Raw genomic sequence first — 19,208 nt, forward strand, 5'->3', positions numbered from 1 at the left:
ATAAGGACAGGAAGCACTGTTGGAATGGAGAAACCCTCAGGTCCCGGCTTGTTTGTATATTTTACTGAATTCAATTGTAAAATTCCCTCCACAATGTACAGTACTGATTGAGATAATTAGTTCCTTGAGATGTAATCACCTGTATCAGCAAACTCCTCAGCCTCTCTAAGATCTGCTTGAAGCCATTGGGATCTCCCAGCCCTGTCTTCCCGCCAGCAAATGTCACTAAGCATCTGAATCCGTACTCTTCCCCCGAATTCCCCTGCCTTCTGTCCCAAGTTTTGGGTGGACAGGTCCAGGTGTGCTGGAGATTATCAAAGCGTTTCTGATGGAATTTTATGATTTGCTGTTTAGGATGGAACTATTTTCACTTTCCATTGGTGTTTTGATATAGTCATAGAAATACATTAAATGACCTTTAGAAATACTTTGTAAATAAACAGCAGAATTCAGTGAAAATATGAGACTGTCATCTTCCTTGGTTGACAGCGATGGACGTGGGCTTGGAATTGATTTAATATTTTTGTCTCTTTAATCTGCTGTAGACAGTATGCACTTATCTCCTGGTATCCGGCGATTCCTTAGTTTTCTTTCTCTCCTGCCTCCACCCCCAATGGAACCCCTAGGAAGTATTTCAGAAGTTATTTCACATGGAAATATAAATAAGGAGAAGCTTTAATACACTACCCAGTCTAGAAATAGCTGTATGGTATCAGAAGACAGAAGAATGCATCTGTAGTTGTGGTTTTCAGGGGTCAGCTGGAGAAGGTGTTTGCAAGACACACTGGGAGCATCGTTTTCCCTGTAGCCTTACAGCTTCTGATGAGTGTCAGCCATGGTCACACACTACCCACCCGTCACTTCTGCAGTCTAGCATGCTCTAACGCTGCAACCAAGTGGAGACCCGCAGTTTCAGTTTGGACGGTCTTGTTATTCTAGAACAGCAGTCCCCACTAAAGCCAGACACCAGAGTTGCCGGAGGTGGCCTGGAAGTGTAAACGGCCCTGGGCCTCACACCTAACGGGGAGAACCTTGAGGCATTCCAGCTGGGCATCTTCATTTTTAAAAGCCAACAGGTTGTCCTGGTATTTGTTCAAGGCTGATGCCGGTGGGCTGTTACATCACCAATAAGGGGGTTACAGAGCTTTAAATGAGGGTAAAATCATTATGGAGATTGAGATTTTTGCAGTGCATTCTGGGAATTTGTTGTTTACTGACAAAAAATGCTGAACCAATGAATTGTTGAGATCCTGTGGCCATCATATTTCTTTCACGTAGGAAGTTTGTACAGTGACCTTTCTAAGAAATAGCGAGGGAGAACTTGGGTGGGGTCTGGGGAAGACCCTGATCTGGTTCTGCTTTTCTCTGGGGAGAGACCGAAGGGCAGGCACCCAGTGTTAAGTGTTGGAGATCATGTGACACCCTTGTCACGCTCATCCAGGATTAAGGGCCGACCCGGAAAGCTGACTGTGGAAGGTGGGGATCTGACTGGGTGTTAACCGTGGCAAAACCGGAGGAGATGCAATGTTGCAAATAAAACGACACAACTCCAGTGCCGATTTGTTGACAAGCCTTTGCCACAGACCTGCTCTTGAACTTTGGGTTTGCCCTCCACACCGTGGGGAGTCCAGCGCTCCGCTCTCCTGAGTCCCCGTGCTGGCGGGTTCCTAGAGCCTTCTCCACCTGTTAGTTTATCTTGAAATGAAGGTCGTGCTTACACACGTTGTGCCCTCCTTGGAAGAAGGGAGGACACCAGCCTCCAGAGTTTGACTGTCTCTTTACCAGCCCCTGACCTCACTGTTGAAGAAGTAGATAGAAATTTCTGTTGTGTGTTTTAATTTTATTCCACTGGCTAGATGGTGATTATTCTCTAAGCTGCTGAAAAGAGGGATAAAAGCTTTATTTGTCCTGATTCCTAAAGTCCTTTAGCTTGTTATTATTTTGAGTTACTTGCCCAGAAGGTACAGAAATGTAAAGCTACCGCCTCCATGCACTCATCCAGTGTCAGTTTGGTGCGATTCCGTTAACCTGGTTTGAGATCGGAGGCTGTAAATGTGAAGGGAAGTGAAACCAAGTGAAATAACTGACTTACTCTTGTGCGCCCAGCCTTGGGCCAGTGGGATTCAGAGCTCTGGCATTCCCCAAAGGTCGTGGCATCTTGGTAAGGCGCCCTATCGGGACCGCCAGCTTTACTTCACTTTGGGCCGTCCTGGTGCGGTCGGTACTCACGGTCTGACCCACTGTGCGTTGGCCGGAGGGCTTGGGCTGGGGTGAGCCGTGGAGGCTTACTTCAACCCTGCCACACCAGCAGCAATAATTTTTCCCTTGAAGTTTGTGGAAGGGATGACATTCCCAGTCTGAGCCCTGGAAACATCTCCTCCTGACTTCAGTTGCCCCTGTTCTTGCACGGACAGATTCAGCAGTGGGAGCAGAACCTGGAGCGGTTCCACATGGATCTCTTCAGGATGCGCTGCTATCTGGCCAGCCTGCAAGGCGGGGAGCTGCCGAACCCCAAGAGCCTCCTGGCCGCCGCCAGCCGCCCCTCCAAGCTGGCCCTGGGCAGGCTGGGCATCTTGTCAGTTTCTTCTTTCCACGCCCTGGTAAGTGCCCCGGGGAGGTTGGTGGCCCTCAGCTCTGCTGTGGCTGAGCTCAGTGACTGACCAGGGCCCCCAGGGGCCGAGCTCCCGGGGGCGGAGTGCTGAGATGCTGCATAAAGAGTTCCAGCTTCCTCGCTGCTGCTGCTGCTGCTGCTGAAGAATCCAGCCACTAGTAGATGCGTATTAAATATTCACGTCTGCATCTGCCGTTCAGTCTGTTCCTCCCTCACGTGGTAGTCACAATGGGGTGAAGAATCAAAGGGCTGGTCGGAGGTCGTTTTACTGGACTTTCTGAAATCACTCCCGGGTGGGCGATTTCCGCGGGTGGTGCCGGCTCAGCCTGGGGGAGGGGGGCGTCTGTGGATTGTTTTGCTGACCCTACTGTGCCCCATGGAGAGATCTGGATGTTGTAACGAGGCCTGTGTTATGCAGATAAGTGACATCTCCGTGGCGGATCCAACTGGGGTGTGTCAGCCTTGCAGTGGCCTCGGTACTGGGCAGAATGCCCTGCGTGCAGGCAGGGCTTACTTCTGAGAGGGCAATATAGTCCGTGAGGGCAATATAGTGTGTTCTCTCTGCCACCCAAGTAATATGCTTTCAGACCTTTTAAAAACTGTGTTTTGGATTAGGTGTGCTCTAGAGATGACTCTGCCTTCCGGAAGAGGACACTCTCAGTGACCCAGCGAGCGAGAAACAAGAAGGGCCTGTTCTCCTCATTGAAAGGGCTGGACACACTGGCAAGAAAAGGGAAGGAGAAGAGACCTTCTGTAACTCAGGTGAGCTCCGCAGGAGAGGGGCTGTAGCCCGAGTGGGGGATCCTGGGGTGTCTGCCCGCTGCAAAGTGTTCCTTGTCCGTTAGGACTGAGGTGAAATTTGGTTCAAAGGCACGCAGCCTGCGCTTGCGCTTTTTCCCCAAACGAAACACACAGGTTGCTCCGTCTCCTTCTGGCACGCCCCAAAGAGGGCACCTCACTCACTCCTGGGGTGCTTAGTAACACAAAAGTGAGGATAATCAGAAAAGAATCCACACATTTCTTTGTCTTTCGTACTGATATTTATTTTTCCCATAGATTTCATGTTAAACTAAATGTGTACAGTTAACAATCAGGGAAACTGCAGCTAAATGCTAAAATCGGTTGATAGTGTGGGATACTTTGCTTACTTACTCTTTTTTAAAAATATTTATTTATGATTTTATTTGCTTTTTAGAGAGGGAAGGGGGAGAGAGAGAAAGAGAGAGACATCAATGTGCAGTTGCTGGGGGCCGTGGCCTGCAACCCAGGCATGTGCCCTGACTGGGAATCGAACCTGCGACACTTTGGTTCGCAGCCCGAGCTCAATGCACTGAGCTACGCCAGCCAGGGTTGCTTACTTAGTCTTTGTAAGCAGTTTGTCATCACGGTTTGCAGATGAGGAGCCCGAGACCTGGAGAGGTTGGGCCACTTCGTTGTCCTTGTTCACACCGCACCCGAGGGGCTGGGCCAGGACCGGGCCATCTGGGACCCGAAGCCCTAAGCCACTGGCCTGTTGCTGCTGCTGAGTCTCCTTGGGGAGGAAGGGCAGCGTTGACACATTGTGTCAAGCAAAAACAGCCGCAGCACTCACTGCCGAAATGGGGCCTACGCACAGTGAATCGTCTTCAGCGCGTTTTGAGTGCTTGTATCTGCAGCACTTCCGAACACTGCGACTGCAGTTTATGATAGGAATTGTGGGTTGCTGACTGACTGGCTTTAGGGTTACTGGTTTTCCAGAGATGATCGATGAGTTACCGTGATGATCGGATCACCTGAGTGAGGAGGGAAGATGTCTGTGATGAAGTCCGAAGAGGTTCTTGTTTTTATCTTCAGCAGGTTGTTGGTTCTTTCGAATGCGCTTCAGTGTGACCTGGGAGGGAGAGTCACATTTTATGGAACTTTGTTTCCTACTTTGTCTATAGCTATTCATTTGATTATGTATAACAGCAATTTTGTGGGTTAGTGAATAACAGGGATTGTGTCAACTTCTTTGACCTGCTCATAACTTGGGGACAGTGGAGGTGGAGGTGGTGGAGGGTTGATCAGTTGGTAGGACGGCGGCGGAAGCACGTGAAAGCACTTTTACGTGGTCCTTATTTCTGCACGTTCAAGGTCAAAAAGAATGCTGTGTTTCAAAATCGTGGTCCTGTTTGCACTGTAACTGTTAGAAGTAATAGTTTGTTTAGTTGTGGATGAAAGTACATTTCTTCAAGATATGTTGTAGTTAACTAAAAACCGTCGGACCATTTGCTAATGCTGGGCTTACATTTTTAAATTGAACTTCCGTAAAGTTTAAATAATGTTTCGGAGGCAAGTTCTCATTTTAATCAAGGTAGTTGATTCTATATAATTAAACGGTAATGATAAATCACTTTATGACTTGCTGTTTTGCTTAGATGTTGACATTTCGCTAATGAGATGTGAGCCCAATATGGCCTTTGCCTCGTTGTATGTGGTAAATGTTGCCAATGTAAGATATCTCGATAAATAGCAACATGTGGTTGAATATTTTTTGTTTTTAAAAGGTATGAAACTAATTATAGTGTTGGTATTTAAATAACTGAATGAAGTTGTTGTGTCATAGGTACTGTACCTATAAATATTTAAATGACTTATTTTTTTATAAAGATTTTATTTATCTTTTAGAGAGAGGGGAAGGGAAAGAGAAAGGGAGGGAGAGAAACATCAACGTGTGGTTGCCTCTCATGTGCCCCCAACTGGGAACCTGGCTCACAACCCAGGCGTGTGCCCTGACTGGGAATCGAACCGGTGACCCTTTGGTTCACAGGCCAGTGCTGAATCCACTGACCTACACCAGCCAGGGCATACTGGCTTATTTTCAATGTTTATTATTCTATAAAATCTAAAAGATAATTGGAAAAAGTAAAGGAAATTACTCCTAGTTCTTCTATCCAAACACAGTGAGTTTTAATATTTAGCCATACTTCTTCCTAATATTTATTTCATGCACATTTAAAAAAATAGTTATAAGCTTGATTTTGGCAGCTTTGCCAAGTCAAATGTGAGCTCTGCCCCACATCTTTGGAAACGTGCACATCTTGGTTAAAAGCAACATCCAGAAGATCCAAGATGACTTGAATAATAACACCGTAGAAAAGTAGAATGTGTCAGCAGAGGGAAAGGAAGACACCCAACTTTTTCAATGCGGTGGCGTGGGAAAGAGTTCCCATTGTGAAGTCTTATAAAACGTGTTATAGAACTTAGACTTTTTTTTTTTAAAGATTTTATTTATTTTTTAGGGAGGGAAGGGGGGAGAGAGAGAGAGAAAGAGAGAGAAAGAGACATTAATGTGCGGTTGCTGGGGGTTATGGCCTGCAACCCAGGAATGTACCCTGGCTGGGTTTGGTTCCCAGCCCACACTCAATTCACTGAGCTACGCCAGCCAGGGCTAGAACTTAGACTTTTAAGTACTGAAAAGGGTCGCTGCTGAATGAACAAGCAGAGCCGTTTGATTAGTACTCTTCCCTGCTCTCTATCAGATACTCGATTCAAGGGGCGGCCTTGGTTTTCCGGGACTCAGCTGCCTCCAGACGCCTGTCTGTCCAGTAGCTGCCGCCGTGGACGGCAGCTCGCTCCTTTCCCACAGTGACCCAGGGGCTGAGTTAAGTGGGCAGGGCTAGTTTAGCATCTTTACATGAACCGGTTCCCCGGAAATTTAGAATTAAAATGGTCCCTGGTAAGGTACATAAGAGATATTCTTGAAACGCCAAGTGTGTTTGCAGGCATCTACACTCATGATAACTGCGTCTTAAAAGCGTCGTGACCGAAGTAAACATGGAAGCTTTCGTGTATCCTTCCCTATTCCTCAGCAGTGCTTACCCTCATTTGAGAGTTGAGTGAATTCAAAATTGCGTTTTCCCCCCGCAGGCTGGCCAGGGGGTCCTCCCACAGGTCCGGGCTGTGGGTCACACCCACGCTGTGGGTCAGCCGCTTTGGGAGACTTTGCCAGTTCCCCCGTGGGGGCTGAGTCCAGGGTCCCCTTTCAGACTCCAGAATCGTTTTTGGCAGAACATGTTCCCCAGAACTGTTTCTGAACAGAGTTCTGGAGTTGGGTGATGATTGTCTGGATGAGCTTATGCCTCGTCCTTTTTTTTTTTAATCCCCACCCGAGGACATTTTCTGGGGATCAAACCTACAACCTAAGTACGTGCCCTGACGGGAATCGAACCCACAACCTTTCGGAGTACAGGACACCTGATTAAAGTCACACCCGCCAGGGATCTTTGTGTCTTTTTTTTCAATGCCGAACCTTCCCCTTGAAGCCGTGTTTCATGTTATTGATCTGCTACTCTGTCTTGCTCATCAAAATATTTTATCTTGGGTTTTATGTCCAACAAAACTCTATTTGGCAAAGTTGAAGCCTGATATTAATATGCTTTTGCAGATGCGGGCAGTGTTACTCATGGATTAATTGGGGTGATTCAGTGAAGAGGGAATTTAGTTAATTTAGTTTGAAAATGTGAGCAGTGGTGAAGTGTTAGATGCTGTGGTAGGTCCTGGGTCAGGGGCTGGGGGTTGAGTGAGGGACTTCCTGGTGATGCCAAAGTACCCAACAGAGGCGGTCACCTACCCCGCCTTCACGTGAGGCTGGCTCCGACTCCATGTCCCGGGCTGCTTGTGTGCCACGGCTATTGCCCAGTTGGCCGCATGGTGGTAGCGTGGTCTGAACCAGGGTAGAAACCTCTGTTCAAACCCTGCCCCCTCCACCTCCCATCCCCAGAGGTCAGGGGCGGACAGCATGGGCGATGAGAGGCCCTGTCACACGCTGGTGTTGCTCCTGTCTGTTCTCGGTTCTCTCCTTTCACTAAATCCGACCAGAGGTGGGGTGAGCAAGCCATGTCCAAGCTTCCTTCTTTATAAATCATGCCATCAAATCGGTAGACTTTTCCTAGTAAGTAATTTCCAGTCCCCGCCCCTTTGTTTCTATGCACTTGCAGAGCCTGTTTCAAAATCCAGATCAAATCACACCTTTCTCCAGGGATTTTACTTGGTTTTGTATTTTTTTTTAAAGTGTCGCTCTTAGGTGCTTGGTTCTCACTCTATCTCACCTCTTACTGCCAGGCATCCCGGCGAGTGTCTGTTAGGCCGTGTGTCCCTGGACAAGCTCGTAAGGAGGACCTGTGTCCAGTATTGCGTGTGTAGATCTTCTGATTATGTGTATATTCTCACCATATTGCACACTGCCAAGGACATAGTCTTGCCTAATAAATTTGCCTTCTGTCTGTATTAGATGTAGCCCTTTAATGGTTGAGAATTGTTTGATCTGCAATCAAACCCCCTAATTTTGCCCTGGTGTGTTTGGCTCAGTGGACTGAGCACCAGCCTGTGAGCTGAAAGGTCACCGGTTCGATTCCCTGTCAGGGCGCATGCCTGAATTGCAGGCCAGGTACCCCAGGAGGCAACTGATTGATGTTTCTCTCACACATCAATGTTTCTCTTCCTTTCTTTGTCCCTCCCTTCCCCCTCTCTAAAACTAAATAAAATCTTTTAAAACACCCATAATTTTAAAATCGTATCTCTTCCTGTATGAAATAATTAAAATGTCTTACTTTGAACATTTAGATCATCATCAAAGCATTTTCTATGAACAGAACTTATGTTGGACTTGAATATAATTTTGGTAAAATACCCATTAATGATTAGAATTAATTATTTAAGTCGGGCTTAAATTACCAAAAGATCTTGCGATTTAATCGGCAAGTCCCAGTGGTGCTGTAATGGGCAAGAAGCGAGTATTGCAGCATCTGTTAACTTAAAGCCTATGTATTTAAACAGCTCTCCCTATTTATTCTAACTAAATGTTGCTTCTGAGAGAGGGATGATGCTAAAGAAATTCCTTTGCCTTCTAGGGCTGTGTTAATTGTGTATTTACATTTCCGTACTGCAGACTCAGATAACTGGGTTTAAATTGACTTGCAGATGGAAGTAAAGGCATTTGTTTTTATGTATGTCTGGGACTTAAACTTCTGCCTGTAGCTGGTTGAATAATTAACATTACATTTCACTAGTTTTCCTCCGCTGATCATTCTTGGGGAATAGTTATAACGTGCACAAACCATGCATTTGTATACAGTCAGCATATTATCAGTATGTCCACTAGGGTGACACAGGGAGGCAGTCATTCCTGAGCATTGGGACGGAAGGGGTTCGTGGCCGCTGTAAACTATTCCACTCAATGTGGTGCATCATACAACTGTTCAACAGTGACTCACCCTGATTGGAAATCTGTTAAGGTTGGAATAAAGCCAGCCCTGTTTGAAGCATTTTTTAGAGGACAGTTTGGATAGCCCCAAATGAAAGCTTTTTATAGGTACTTCTTAATGAGTAATTGGGGAATCTCAGGGAGTGTTTGCAGGGCGGTGTTTGTTGTGGGGATGGCGACAGCGGATCCCCCACTGAGGCCAGGATGGGCAGCTACTCTGGAAGCCTCGCTGCAGAGACTGGGGAGCCCGGCCTTGGCCCTGGCTCCTGGCACACTGTCCGGGGGTGCCCCAAGGATTCGCAGCATGCAGTGAATGGAGCCTTGTTGCGTTAGTCATCAGCTCCAAACTGGGGAAAAATGACTGATGTTGGTTTTTAAGATGGAAAATAGGAATGAAACCACATCCTTTTGATTATAACATAGTAGTTTGTGGAAATAGAATATTACTATGGAACCCTACATAATGTGCATACGTGTACAGATGGGTGGATGGGAGGGGGTGGGGAAGAAAGAGAAGGAAGGAAGGAAGGAAGGAAGGAAGGAAGGAAGGAAGGAAGGAAGGAAGGAAGGAAGGAAGAGACATTGGCCATGTTCCTTTCATTTTAACTGATGTTTCAACATCAACTCCAGAAGGGAATAGACACTTTCTCCTCTGCGACATTTTCTTCTTGTTAAGAAAACGCAGAAAGCCCTGGCTGGCGTAGCTCAGTGGATTGAGCGCGGGCTGCGAACCAAAGTGTCGCAGGTTCGATTCCCAGTCAGGGCACGTGCCTGGGTTGCAGGCCATGACCCCCAGCAACTGCACATGGATGTTTCTCTCTCTTTCTCTCTCCCTCCCTTCCCTCTCTAAAAATAAATAAATAAAACCTTTTTTTAAAAAAAAAGAAAACACAGAGGTGTGAGTCCTCTTGTTTTCTCCTCATCTCCCTTGCTAATAGACTTTCCTTTTCCCAGCCACCCAGGTGGTGTGGGCCCCTCCGTGACAGCCCGGCTGTGATTTTGCCACTCCCTTCCCTCCACGATCCAAGTAGCAATTACAAGCTGTTTGATCCGGCAGCATCTGCTGTGAGAACACCCGCAGCTTCTGTGCTCTCTCCTGGAGGCACACGGAGCAGAAGGAATTTGACCTGTGCTCTTGGGACCATTCATGTAATAATAATGATGATAATAATAATAATAATAATAATAGCAGCTTCTGTGGAACTTGCCCTACAAGGGGGGGCTAAAGCGGTTTGTAAACCTTAATTAAGTCAGCTCAGGTGCCAGGGCTGCCAGTCAGCCACGGCCGGTCAGAGCTGGACGGTGTGGGGATCTGCCCTCAGTGGTCGCCCCAGCCCCCCCCCCCACCCCGGGTGGCTCCCATTCAGGTCTTTGTAGTGGCCAGCATGGGGTCACAGTGGCTAAACCCATTGCACTGTAGTGCTGCCATCCAGGCTGAGCTTTGAAAAAGTTCTTCCACATGGTTGTGGTCCTTCATACAAGAAGGCACAGTGTCCGTACCTTCCCGTGCCATTCCTCATACCAGGCCCTGACACCCCCCACTCCCACTCCCACCCCCACCCCCAGAGGCTGCCATTTGCAGCTCCCTTTAAAGGTGGAAAAAAAAAAAACCCCGGAAGCCTAGAGACTGTAGATAGCCAGCCCTGCCAAGGCTGGGATTTGACCCAAGTCGGCTGTTACATTCTTACTGTCTCCGTCTGCCTTCTCTGGGACCTGGAAACCTGAAGTGGGCTAATTGGAAACTGATTTTTAGGGGGAGGGCGAGGGGGAGTGGGAGGGAGCTGGGTGTGCAACAGTTTTGACCGAGGTAGCCAGCCACACGCTTGGGGGGAGAGTCATTAAAGACTGAACTGGAAAGGGAGTTTTCCAGATGACTCCATTTGTTGTGCATATTTTCAGGATCTTCTGTTCCTTTTGTGAAACACAGTGTAGGAGAGTGTTGTATCCGGCGTACTGAGAATAAAGCGTGTGTGTTTCCAGCATGGACAGCATTGCCCCTTGAGGAGATCAATCTAGTTTGCTGTCCAAATGGGCAAAATGTACAGCAACCTAGGAGAGCTGTCAGCACCAGATAGCTTTTTCTTTTTCTAGTTCAAACTAAATTCCACATTCTCGACGCCTCCTTTGAATAACCAGGTTTTGCTTCTGTAACTGCATACACTTCCGGGATATGTGTGTGTATTATACACAGTAAAAAAATAGATATAAATTTTCATTGAGGGATTTTTTAAAAAGATTTTATTTATTTATTTTTAGAGAGGGAAGGGAGGGAGATAGAGAAACATCAATGTGCGGTTGCTGGGGGTTATGGCCTGCAACCCAGGCATGTACCCTGGCTAGGAATCGAACCTATGACACTTTGGTTCACAGCCCACGTTCAATCCACTGAGCTACACCAGCCAGGGCTTCATTGAGGTATCTTGACAAATTCAGAGTCCTCCTTGGCTTGGATAGGCAGCTTGTCTTTGGCCATCCACTCCACTTTAGGTCAAGGGCAGACTTAGGAAATGATTCCTCAGAGCTGTTGCAGGCACAAGACCCTGTGGAATTAAGTAGCATGTGGATATTTCTTTTGTTTTCCCTTCCATCGCTGTATTTCCCTGCACACTATTCTCTCGTCCAGGACTTTTCCCCTGCTAACAATCTGTTAATGTCTCTTCTTGAACTTTTAGGGAAGATTTGAAGAAGGTACTGAGAACAGACAGCTTTTACTTTGCAAGCCTGTGCATGACAGTGAATTTCTAGTTGTTTCCAAGTCAACACTCGTGTCAGGGGTGTTCCGGGTGCAGGACGCACTCACTGTGCTGAGGGCTGAGGAAGGAGACCCAGCAGCCTCCGCTGTGTCCCGCATCTTGACACCTGGGGGCGCCAGAGCAGCTGGGGATGACTGTCTTGTGAGCGGGGTGTAGCCCAGTGCTGTCCCAGGGACCCAGGAGCCTGGACACATCTAATTGTGTGGAATTGGGGGGATGAGGGAAGCGAGCAGGAGGCGCTTCATGAGACGGGAGGAGCATTCGGAGCTAGGTTGAAGGGTCCAAGTGGTTCCCGCCCTAGAGCTGTGTGGAAGGTCCTGGATGTGAACGAGGGTCCAGAGGCAGAGACGCCATTCACTCCTTGGTGGGAATGGCGGGTGAGCCCTTTCATTCAACCGGAACGTGGTGTGTGTTTTATATAATGGAAAGGAACTGGGAAAGTAAGGCTGCATCCTGTTTGTGGGGAGGTGACTGCCAGGCTGACAATTCTGTACAGTGTCGCGGTGGTGAGCACCTGCTCACGCCAGGTTTCCGGGGTGCAAATCCCCACAGTCGCAGCTCCCTTTGTGCGCTCTTGGGCAAAGTTCTGGGATCTTCCAGGCCTCGTTTTCCTCACCTGTTAAACAGAGGGTCACAAGGGTGCTGCCCTCCGAGGGCTGGGAATGGTGAGTGACTGACAGCAGGTCAAAGCTGATTCCACTGGCCCTGAGTGACGGCCTCTCCGACGGACTGGAGGGATGGGACAGGAGGGCACGAGGGGTAGTAGGTGTGAGTCTGCATCTCCCCCGCCCCTCCCCCACCCGCCCATCCTCAGCGACAGTTTTCCTGTCCTGTTCTGAAAGTGGAGAGTGGAGCTGCTCTGCAGCTGGAATGGGGACCCTGATTTGCTCTGGGCCGGCTGCTGTGTGGTTTCTTACTCCACAGCGACCTCTGCTGGGCTTTTAGTTCGATGCTGGGCAAGCGAGTTCTGAGAGCCTGGGTCTGCGCCTTTAAGGCAGGCCCTGGTTGTGTGCCTGCCTCACCTGGCTGGGATTGCTGCTTAGGTGCCCAGAAGTGCCTGGGAGATTTTCTAGGGAGTGAAGTGGGATCCTGTGAGATGAGGACCCTTCAGGAGAGAGTGGTGTCCCGGCAGATTCCCTCGTCCTGGGCTCCAAGCACCTGCTCCTCTGCACCCCTGTCTCTCTCGTTTGGGCACTTGAGGTTCGTATGTATCCGAGGCTGCCGTCGTCTGTCCAGGGACATGTGCAGAGAGTGACGCATCCATGACAGACCGAGAAAAGCCAGTAGGGGGCAACACATTCACGAATGGTGGCCCAGAAAGATGGGTCTTTCTTGCTTTGCCTCAACCTCTTTTTTGTTTTAATTTCTTTACTATATCCATTTTAATTTTTAATCCTACATAAGATCTTTTACTTTTTAATGCATAGAATTCAGAGTATGAGAGGGGGACTCAAGAAATGGAATTTGTTTGTAAAAAACTGTGTATTCTTATATGTTTAAACTTCAGTCACCTTCAAAGTACTTTCCATTTGATGTAATACACCTATGGAGACATTTTTCTACCACTCAAAAATTTTTGAACTTGAAGATTTTTAAAATATATTTTATTGATTATGCTATTATAATTGTCCCATTTCCCCCCCTCTATTCTCCTCTCCTGCACATCCCCTCCCACCCCCATTCCCTCCATTTAGTTCATGTCCATGGGTTGTACATATAAGTTCTTTGGCTTCTACATCTCCTATACTATTCTTAACCTCCCCCTGTCTGTTTTCTACCTACCATCTATACTACTTATTCCCTGTACCTTTTCCTCCTCTCTCCCTCCTACTCCCCCACTGATAACCCTCCATGTGATCTCCATTTCTGTGATTCTGTTCCTGCTCTAGTTGTTTGCTTAGTTTTTTTTGTTTTTGTTTTTTTAGGTTCGGTTGTTAATAGTTGTGAATTTGTTGTCATTTTACTGCTCATATTTTTTATCTTCTTTTTCTTAGTTAAGTCCCTTTAACATTTCATATAATAAAGGCTTGGTGATGATGAACTCCTTTACCTTGGCCTTATCTTGGAAGCACTTTATCTGTTCTTCTATTTTTTCTGGAGCTTTGATCTGTTCTTTGATTTGGGCCTTTTTTTTTTTTTTTTTGTCTCGGCCGCCTGTTATGTAGTGAGGGGCGGAGCCTTAGGTGTTCACCAGGGCGGGGAAACACACGTCGTGGATGCGTTGTGACACTGTACGTGGGGGAGGGGTCCGAGAGGGAAAAGTGCCACTTCATCCGCTTTTTCTGAACTGGAAGATTTTGATGCCTTTTAGTGCTTCTGCCACCTTTGGTTTCACCTCTTTTGCATCAGCAAAATGTTTTTTGTTTGAGGACTTTTTTTCATTTGGGGAAACAAAAAGAAGTCACTCAGGGCGAGATCCTGGGACAAGGGAGGGCAGGGCACAGGAGTCGAGACATTTGGGTCAGAAACTGCTGAGCACGCAGCATGGTGTGGGCAGGCATGGTGCGCTCGTGCCCCACCCACTGTGAAGTGGGGAGACGTGTTGAAAGAATCTTCAACAAAGATTCACCGAAGCTGAACTCAGAGACGTGCAGATTAGCGTGAGGACGTTGAGTCGCTGTGGAGAGGAAGTTTAGGAAACTCAGCTTGTTCGGAAAAGGCTTATGCTTGGGGATGATTTCTAAAGAATATCTAGATGTGAAATAGAAAAAAAGTTTTCTCCAGGATGAAGGTCAAAATGAGTGAGAAGAAGAGCACGCTTGGCTTAAGTGCAATCTGGGGTTGGGGTGCGGGCAGCCACTGGGGCCGTGGACGAGAGTGTACCTGAAGGCCGCTGGGGTCGTGGCGCTGATGTCATGGTGCCTCTTCCCAGCCTTCACCTGGAGACCGGAGAGGGTGGGGACCAAGCGGCCCTCCCATGGACTGCCGGGCTCTCACCTGGGCTGGGAGGCAAAATGGCAAGGAGGCTAGAGCTCGGGACAGGGGTCAGCTGACTTCTCCTCAGCCTCCCTGGCCATCGGGTTCACGGGGGTTTAGGACACACTGGGCTCGTCTGCCCCAGAGGGTCCCAAGGAGCCAGACACGTAAGGCGTGTGAAAGGGTTTACTGTAAAAGGCGCCTTCGATTCAGGGGATATTACTGCAGTAGTTTCTCTCATTTAAAAAACATCACCTCTGTCTGCGTTCTCTTTGGGGACCCAAACACAGGTCGATGAGCTGCTGCACATGTACGGCTCGGCAGCGGACGGTGTCTCCCGAGACAACGCGTGGGAAACCCAGGCGCACGTCCACTTCCAGGACAGCCAGGGAGTCACTGTGACCATCCGGCCGGAGCACAGGGTGGAAGATGTGTTGGCCTTGGCGTGCAAGGTAATCGAGTTTGCTGCGGACGTGTGCTTCTGAGGCAAAAAGAACCTTCAGTGTTGTTTTCGTATGCCTTCCAAATCTATGTGGTGGTTAAGACCTCACTTTCTACACCAGGGAACATTATTAATGAGCGTAATGCTTATTAATTAGCCTTCTCCTTCTTCATCTTTTAGAAGTAGGAGTTGTTAGGGCATGACCCCTTGCTGTCATAAAGCACCTGAGCTGTTTTACTGAAATTCTATGTGCACCTTTCTATCTGGAATAAATACAAAGGCTGTTGTTATTTGAGTTACTTAGGGATGGTGCCCTAGGAGAAAGTGGCATAAACGTTGAAGTGAGTTTGATTTAACACTGAAGTAGTTTTACCAAGTTTCTCTGGATTACACAAGCCACTTGATCCCATTGACTGTGGTTTCATGGAGACTGTTGTGAGACGTTCTCTTCATTATTCAAGTTGGGTTTTATTTCTGAAAAGGTAGCTTGTGATAAGTCTTGAAGAGAGCCCACTGAGATGGATGAAATAGACTCAGCACCATCAGAGTAGATATTTTAGACCACCAGATGGTGCAGGAGAGCTGAAATGTTTTTAAGTTTTCAGAGAAAAGTGCAATCGAATATGTGAAATGGTAAAAAAAAAAAAAAAAGGCATGTAGACTTTGGTAACTCTTCACCGTGTGCACTGAGCAGAGGTGGATAATCCTTCATTTTAGTTCTCCTTTGTCCCTTCGAGTGAAGCCTTAGCATACCAGACATTTCTATGTGTAGCTCATACTATTCATTTAATTTCCTTTTTCTCCATTATGTAAGGTTTCTCTTCAGGCAGTCAACAAAGTTGTTTTACAGCAATGACATCAGTTTTTAACTTGGTAAAGTTTCTAAGTCCTAGAGGATGTCAGAAGTAGTGGGTCAACTAGACCCGGGTAGAACATGGACGTGAGATGATTTCTCATTGTTGAAAGTGAGAGAGAGGGAGAGAGGCAGAGAGAGACACACACACACACAGAGAGAGAGAGAGAGAGAGAGAGAAAGGATGCAAGTGTATGAGTGTATACACTGTTCTTTTGAAAACTTTTTAGAGTAGGAAATTCCTAAATCTGAAGTCTGTAGCATATGGGATTGTTCACATTTCATAAATTTCTCCACCGCAGTGTGGGAAATGAGGTTAGGGACAACCCATATGTGAAGAGAGAGCATTTGCTGAGAAGAGTGTGATACAGGGGTCGACAGGGTGGGTTGACAGTGGGAATAGGAATGAATGACAGAATAACAAAACGAGAGTAAACGCTGCGTTTCAAGTACTTGCAACTGTGAACCCACTTTTACTCACCCTGTTCATTCTGTTGGCACCTTTATGCCCCCAAAACCCCCTAAGAGGGTCTCATGCTTTTCGTGATAAGCAGTTATCGTTTAGAGAAGACCACCTTGAAAATAATTGCCTTTTCTTGCCTTTCTTGCACATTTAAATTCAATCTTTTTTATATAGGTTTAAACTCAGCAACTTACACGTGGCTTTTTTTTTTTAAGAAATTTCCACTGTGATTTTTAATGAACAATGATGAATTTAGAAAGAATATTTAAAGTCTGAATAGTTGTCTTTTTCCTTATAGATGAGGCAGTTGGAACCCAGCCACCATGGCCTGCAGCTCCGAAAACTGGTGGATGAAAACGTTGAGTACTGTGTCCCCGCACCACACGAATCCATGCAAGATCAGGTGCGTGCATCAGCCAGAGAGAGAGAGAGAGAGAGAAAGAGAGAGAGAGAGACACATGGGAACCACTATTCATGGCCTCTTCGTTTTGAAACTAAGTGATTTGGGGGGGAAGTTCTGTTGAACTTCAGCATCTAGCTCGGAAACAATCTAAGTACATTTCCAAGACATCGTGACATCAAATGCCTGACATTGCTATCTTCACCTTCCGCAGGTTTATGACGAGATAGAAGTCTTCCCCCTCAGTGTCTACGACGTGCGGCTCACGAAGACGGGGAGTGTGTCTGACTTCGGTGAGCGTGGGGGTAGCCTCCTCTCCGTTCTCCTTGTAGGCCGCAGGGCCTGCAGACCCAGCGTCCTCCCTTTCAATGGACATTTTCAGAAATGCTGACAGCAGTGTCTGAACCTCATCTTTCCTCATTTTTATTTGCTTAGAGTGGCAGGCTAAAAAGATGCATTAATTATTAGGGAAAGATGCCAAAACGATGAAAAGGAATAAATCTATAAAAGTCGATGAGACATTTGAAATGATGGCGATAACACTCACAGTGGGTTTACTGGGTGCCAGGTGCCGTTCTGAGCTGATTAACTCGTGACGCGTGTGAGTCACGATGCTTTTCATCTCCGTGTCTTCCGCTGCCTTTGCTCTGAGCTCACCTTCTCCCCGCTGGAGAGCGTCCCTTCTCTGCTCCCGCCCCCTTCCTCCTCCCTGCTCCCCGATGTGTCAATCAGACCTGCCCATCAGGATCTAACCGGAGGTCTAATTTGCATGAAGAAGCCTATGTGATTGCTTTAGCCTCAGTTTAACAGTTACAGGTCAATACTACCCAAAGCACTTTGTGATATTTAATGCTTGCATTTCTGTTTACCTGTATTTAAACTTGTCTTTGGGCTCCTTACTGACTGTGTTCATGTGTTAAAATTCACTTGTCTTTTACTGTACGAACTCAATAAGTAGATAACCATCCATGAATATCTCCATAGAAAGACTATTTCTGATCTTGTTAAATATATTATCAATATACCAGTAACTATTTTTCTTAAAGCGATTCCAGCTGATCAAATTCTACTCGTTGTTTATTACGTCCAAGTGTCCTTTTTATGATCCGTTCTTTGTTTCTTAATTTCCACAATCCGTGTGACCCAGACGTTATGACGCTTCTTCCTTAAAGCCTTCTTAGCATTTTGTCTGTCCTTGTGTTGGCCCTCACTCAGCTTCCCACGGTGACCCCTGTGAATCTCCTTTGCACTTGAGTGACGGAAGGGCTGAGTGAAGACAATTGCAAGGATGCTTTCCGGTGACCCCTGTCTGCAGGCTTTGCCCGAGGCCCGGAGCAGACTGGGGTGCATGCCCTTCCTCCTGGCATCAAAGGGCTCCTGGTGTCATGAGACCAGCACATGCAAACAGGTGCCCCCGACCATGGAGTCGGGGGGGAGGGCGGTGTCCGGGTCAGGGACATGTGCTCACCGGGGCTCTGCGTGTGGTCACGTTTAGAGCACGCACTCCCTCCGCCCGAGTGTTTTCCCGCCTTCTGAAAACCCCTAGGCCCATGTGGGGTTGTTTCTTGACCAATATTTTATTGAACTGAGTTCGATTGATTTCAATAAGTATTTTTTGGTCTTCAACTTAAAAAAAAATTTAAATTGTGGTGGAATGCCCAGAGCGAAGTCCATCAATGCTGAATGGTTAAAAATGGCAGCTCAGGGGCATTGAGCACAGTCACACTGTTGTGCCACCATCACCGCCATCCGTCTCCAGGACCGTTTTCCTCTTGCAGAACCGGAACTCGGCGCCGATTAAAGAGTAACTCCCATTCTTTCTGTCCCCCGCTCCTGGCAACCCCCATTGTGCCCTCCGTCTCTATGCATTGGATTACTCCAATTAACCTCCTACAGTATCTGATCTTTTGTGCCTGGCTTATCTTCACAGAGCACAATGTCCTTAAGGTTTCTCCATGTTATAGCGTGTATCAGAATGCCCTCCTTTTTCAAGAGTGAGTAATATTCCAGTCTATGGGCATACCGCAGTGTGCGTATCCATGCCTCTGCGGATGGACAGCTGAGTGGCTCTGGCCTTTTGCCTGCGGGGAATGAGGCTGCTATGAACACGGGTCTGTGGCCTCCGCTTTCCAGTAAGGTTGTGTGTTCATGTTTCCTAAACCTTTAGATCAGACGTGTTTCTCCTTTTCCTGACCCTGCTGGATATTTATGCCTTCAAAATAGTTATAACTTAGAATTTGTCCACATGGTGTACTTAACAGTAACAGATGTCCGGGAAAACACCTCCGGGCGCGTTGGGGAGATGAGCCGGTGTGACGTGAGCGGATGTGATTCCCTTTTGTCTTTCTCCCCAGGGTTCGCAGTGACCGCGCAGGTGGACGAGCACCAGCGTCTCAGCCGCATCTTCATCAGCGACGTCCTCCCTGACGGCCTGGCCTACGGGGAAGGTCCGTGTGGCGCAGAAAGTCTTTGCTCCCTTGGAATTAGGAACCGTGGGGGGCGGTTTGGCTAGCGAACCTTTCTTTTCATAGTGCTGTCAGAAAATGG

General features: G+C 47.4%; 1 protein-coding gene across 2 annotated transcripts in view; it reads left to right on the forward strand.

Moving 5' to 3' along the window:
- TIAM2 (TIAM Rac1 associated GEF 2) overlaps positions 1-19,208 on the forward strand; it is a 100,279-nt gene that overhangs the window by 24,137 nt on the left and 56,934 nt on the right. For both annotated transcript variants that reach the window (XM_036024931.1, XM_028508639.2), the window contains exons 6-11: positions 2,415-2,600; positions 3,227-3,373; positions 14,794-14,955; positions 16,560-16,664; positions 16,876-16,954; positions 19,016-19,108. In XM_036024931.1, the coding sequence (XP_035880824.1) occupies positions 2,415-2,600; positions 3,227-3,373; positions 14,794-14,955; positions 16,560-16,664; positions 16,876-16,954; positions 19,016-19,108 (772 nt within the window). The remainder of the gene's footprint in view (positions 1-2,414; positions 2,601-3,226; positions 3,374-14,793; positions 14,956-16,559; positions 16,665-16,875; positions 16,955-19,015; positions 19,109-19,208) is intronic.

Source organism: Phyllostomus discolor, chromosome 4 (genome assembly GCF_004126475.2).
Source record: "Phyllostomus discolor isolate MPI-MPIP mPhyDis1 chromosome 4, mPhyDis1.pri.v3, whole genome shotgun sequence".
Classification (NCBI taxonomy): domain Eukaryota; kingdom Metazoa; phylum Chordata; class Mammalia; order Chiroptera; family Phyllostomidae; genus Phyllostomus; species Phyllostomus discolor.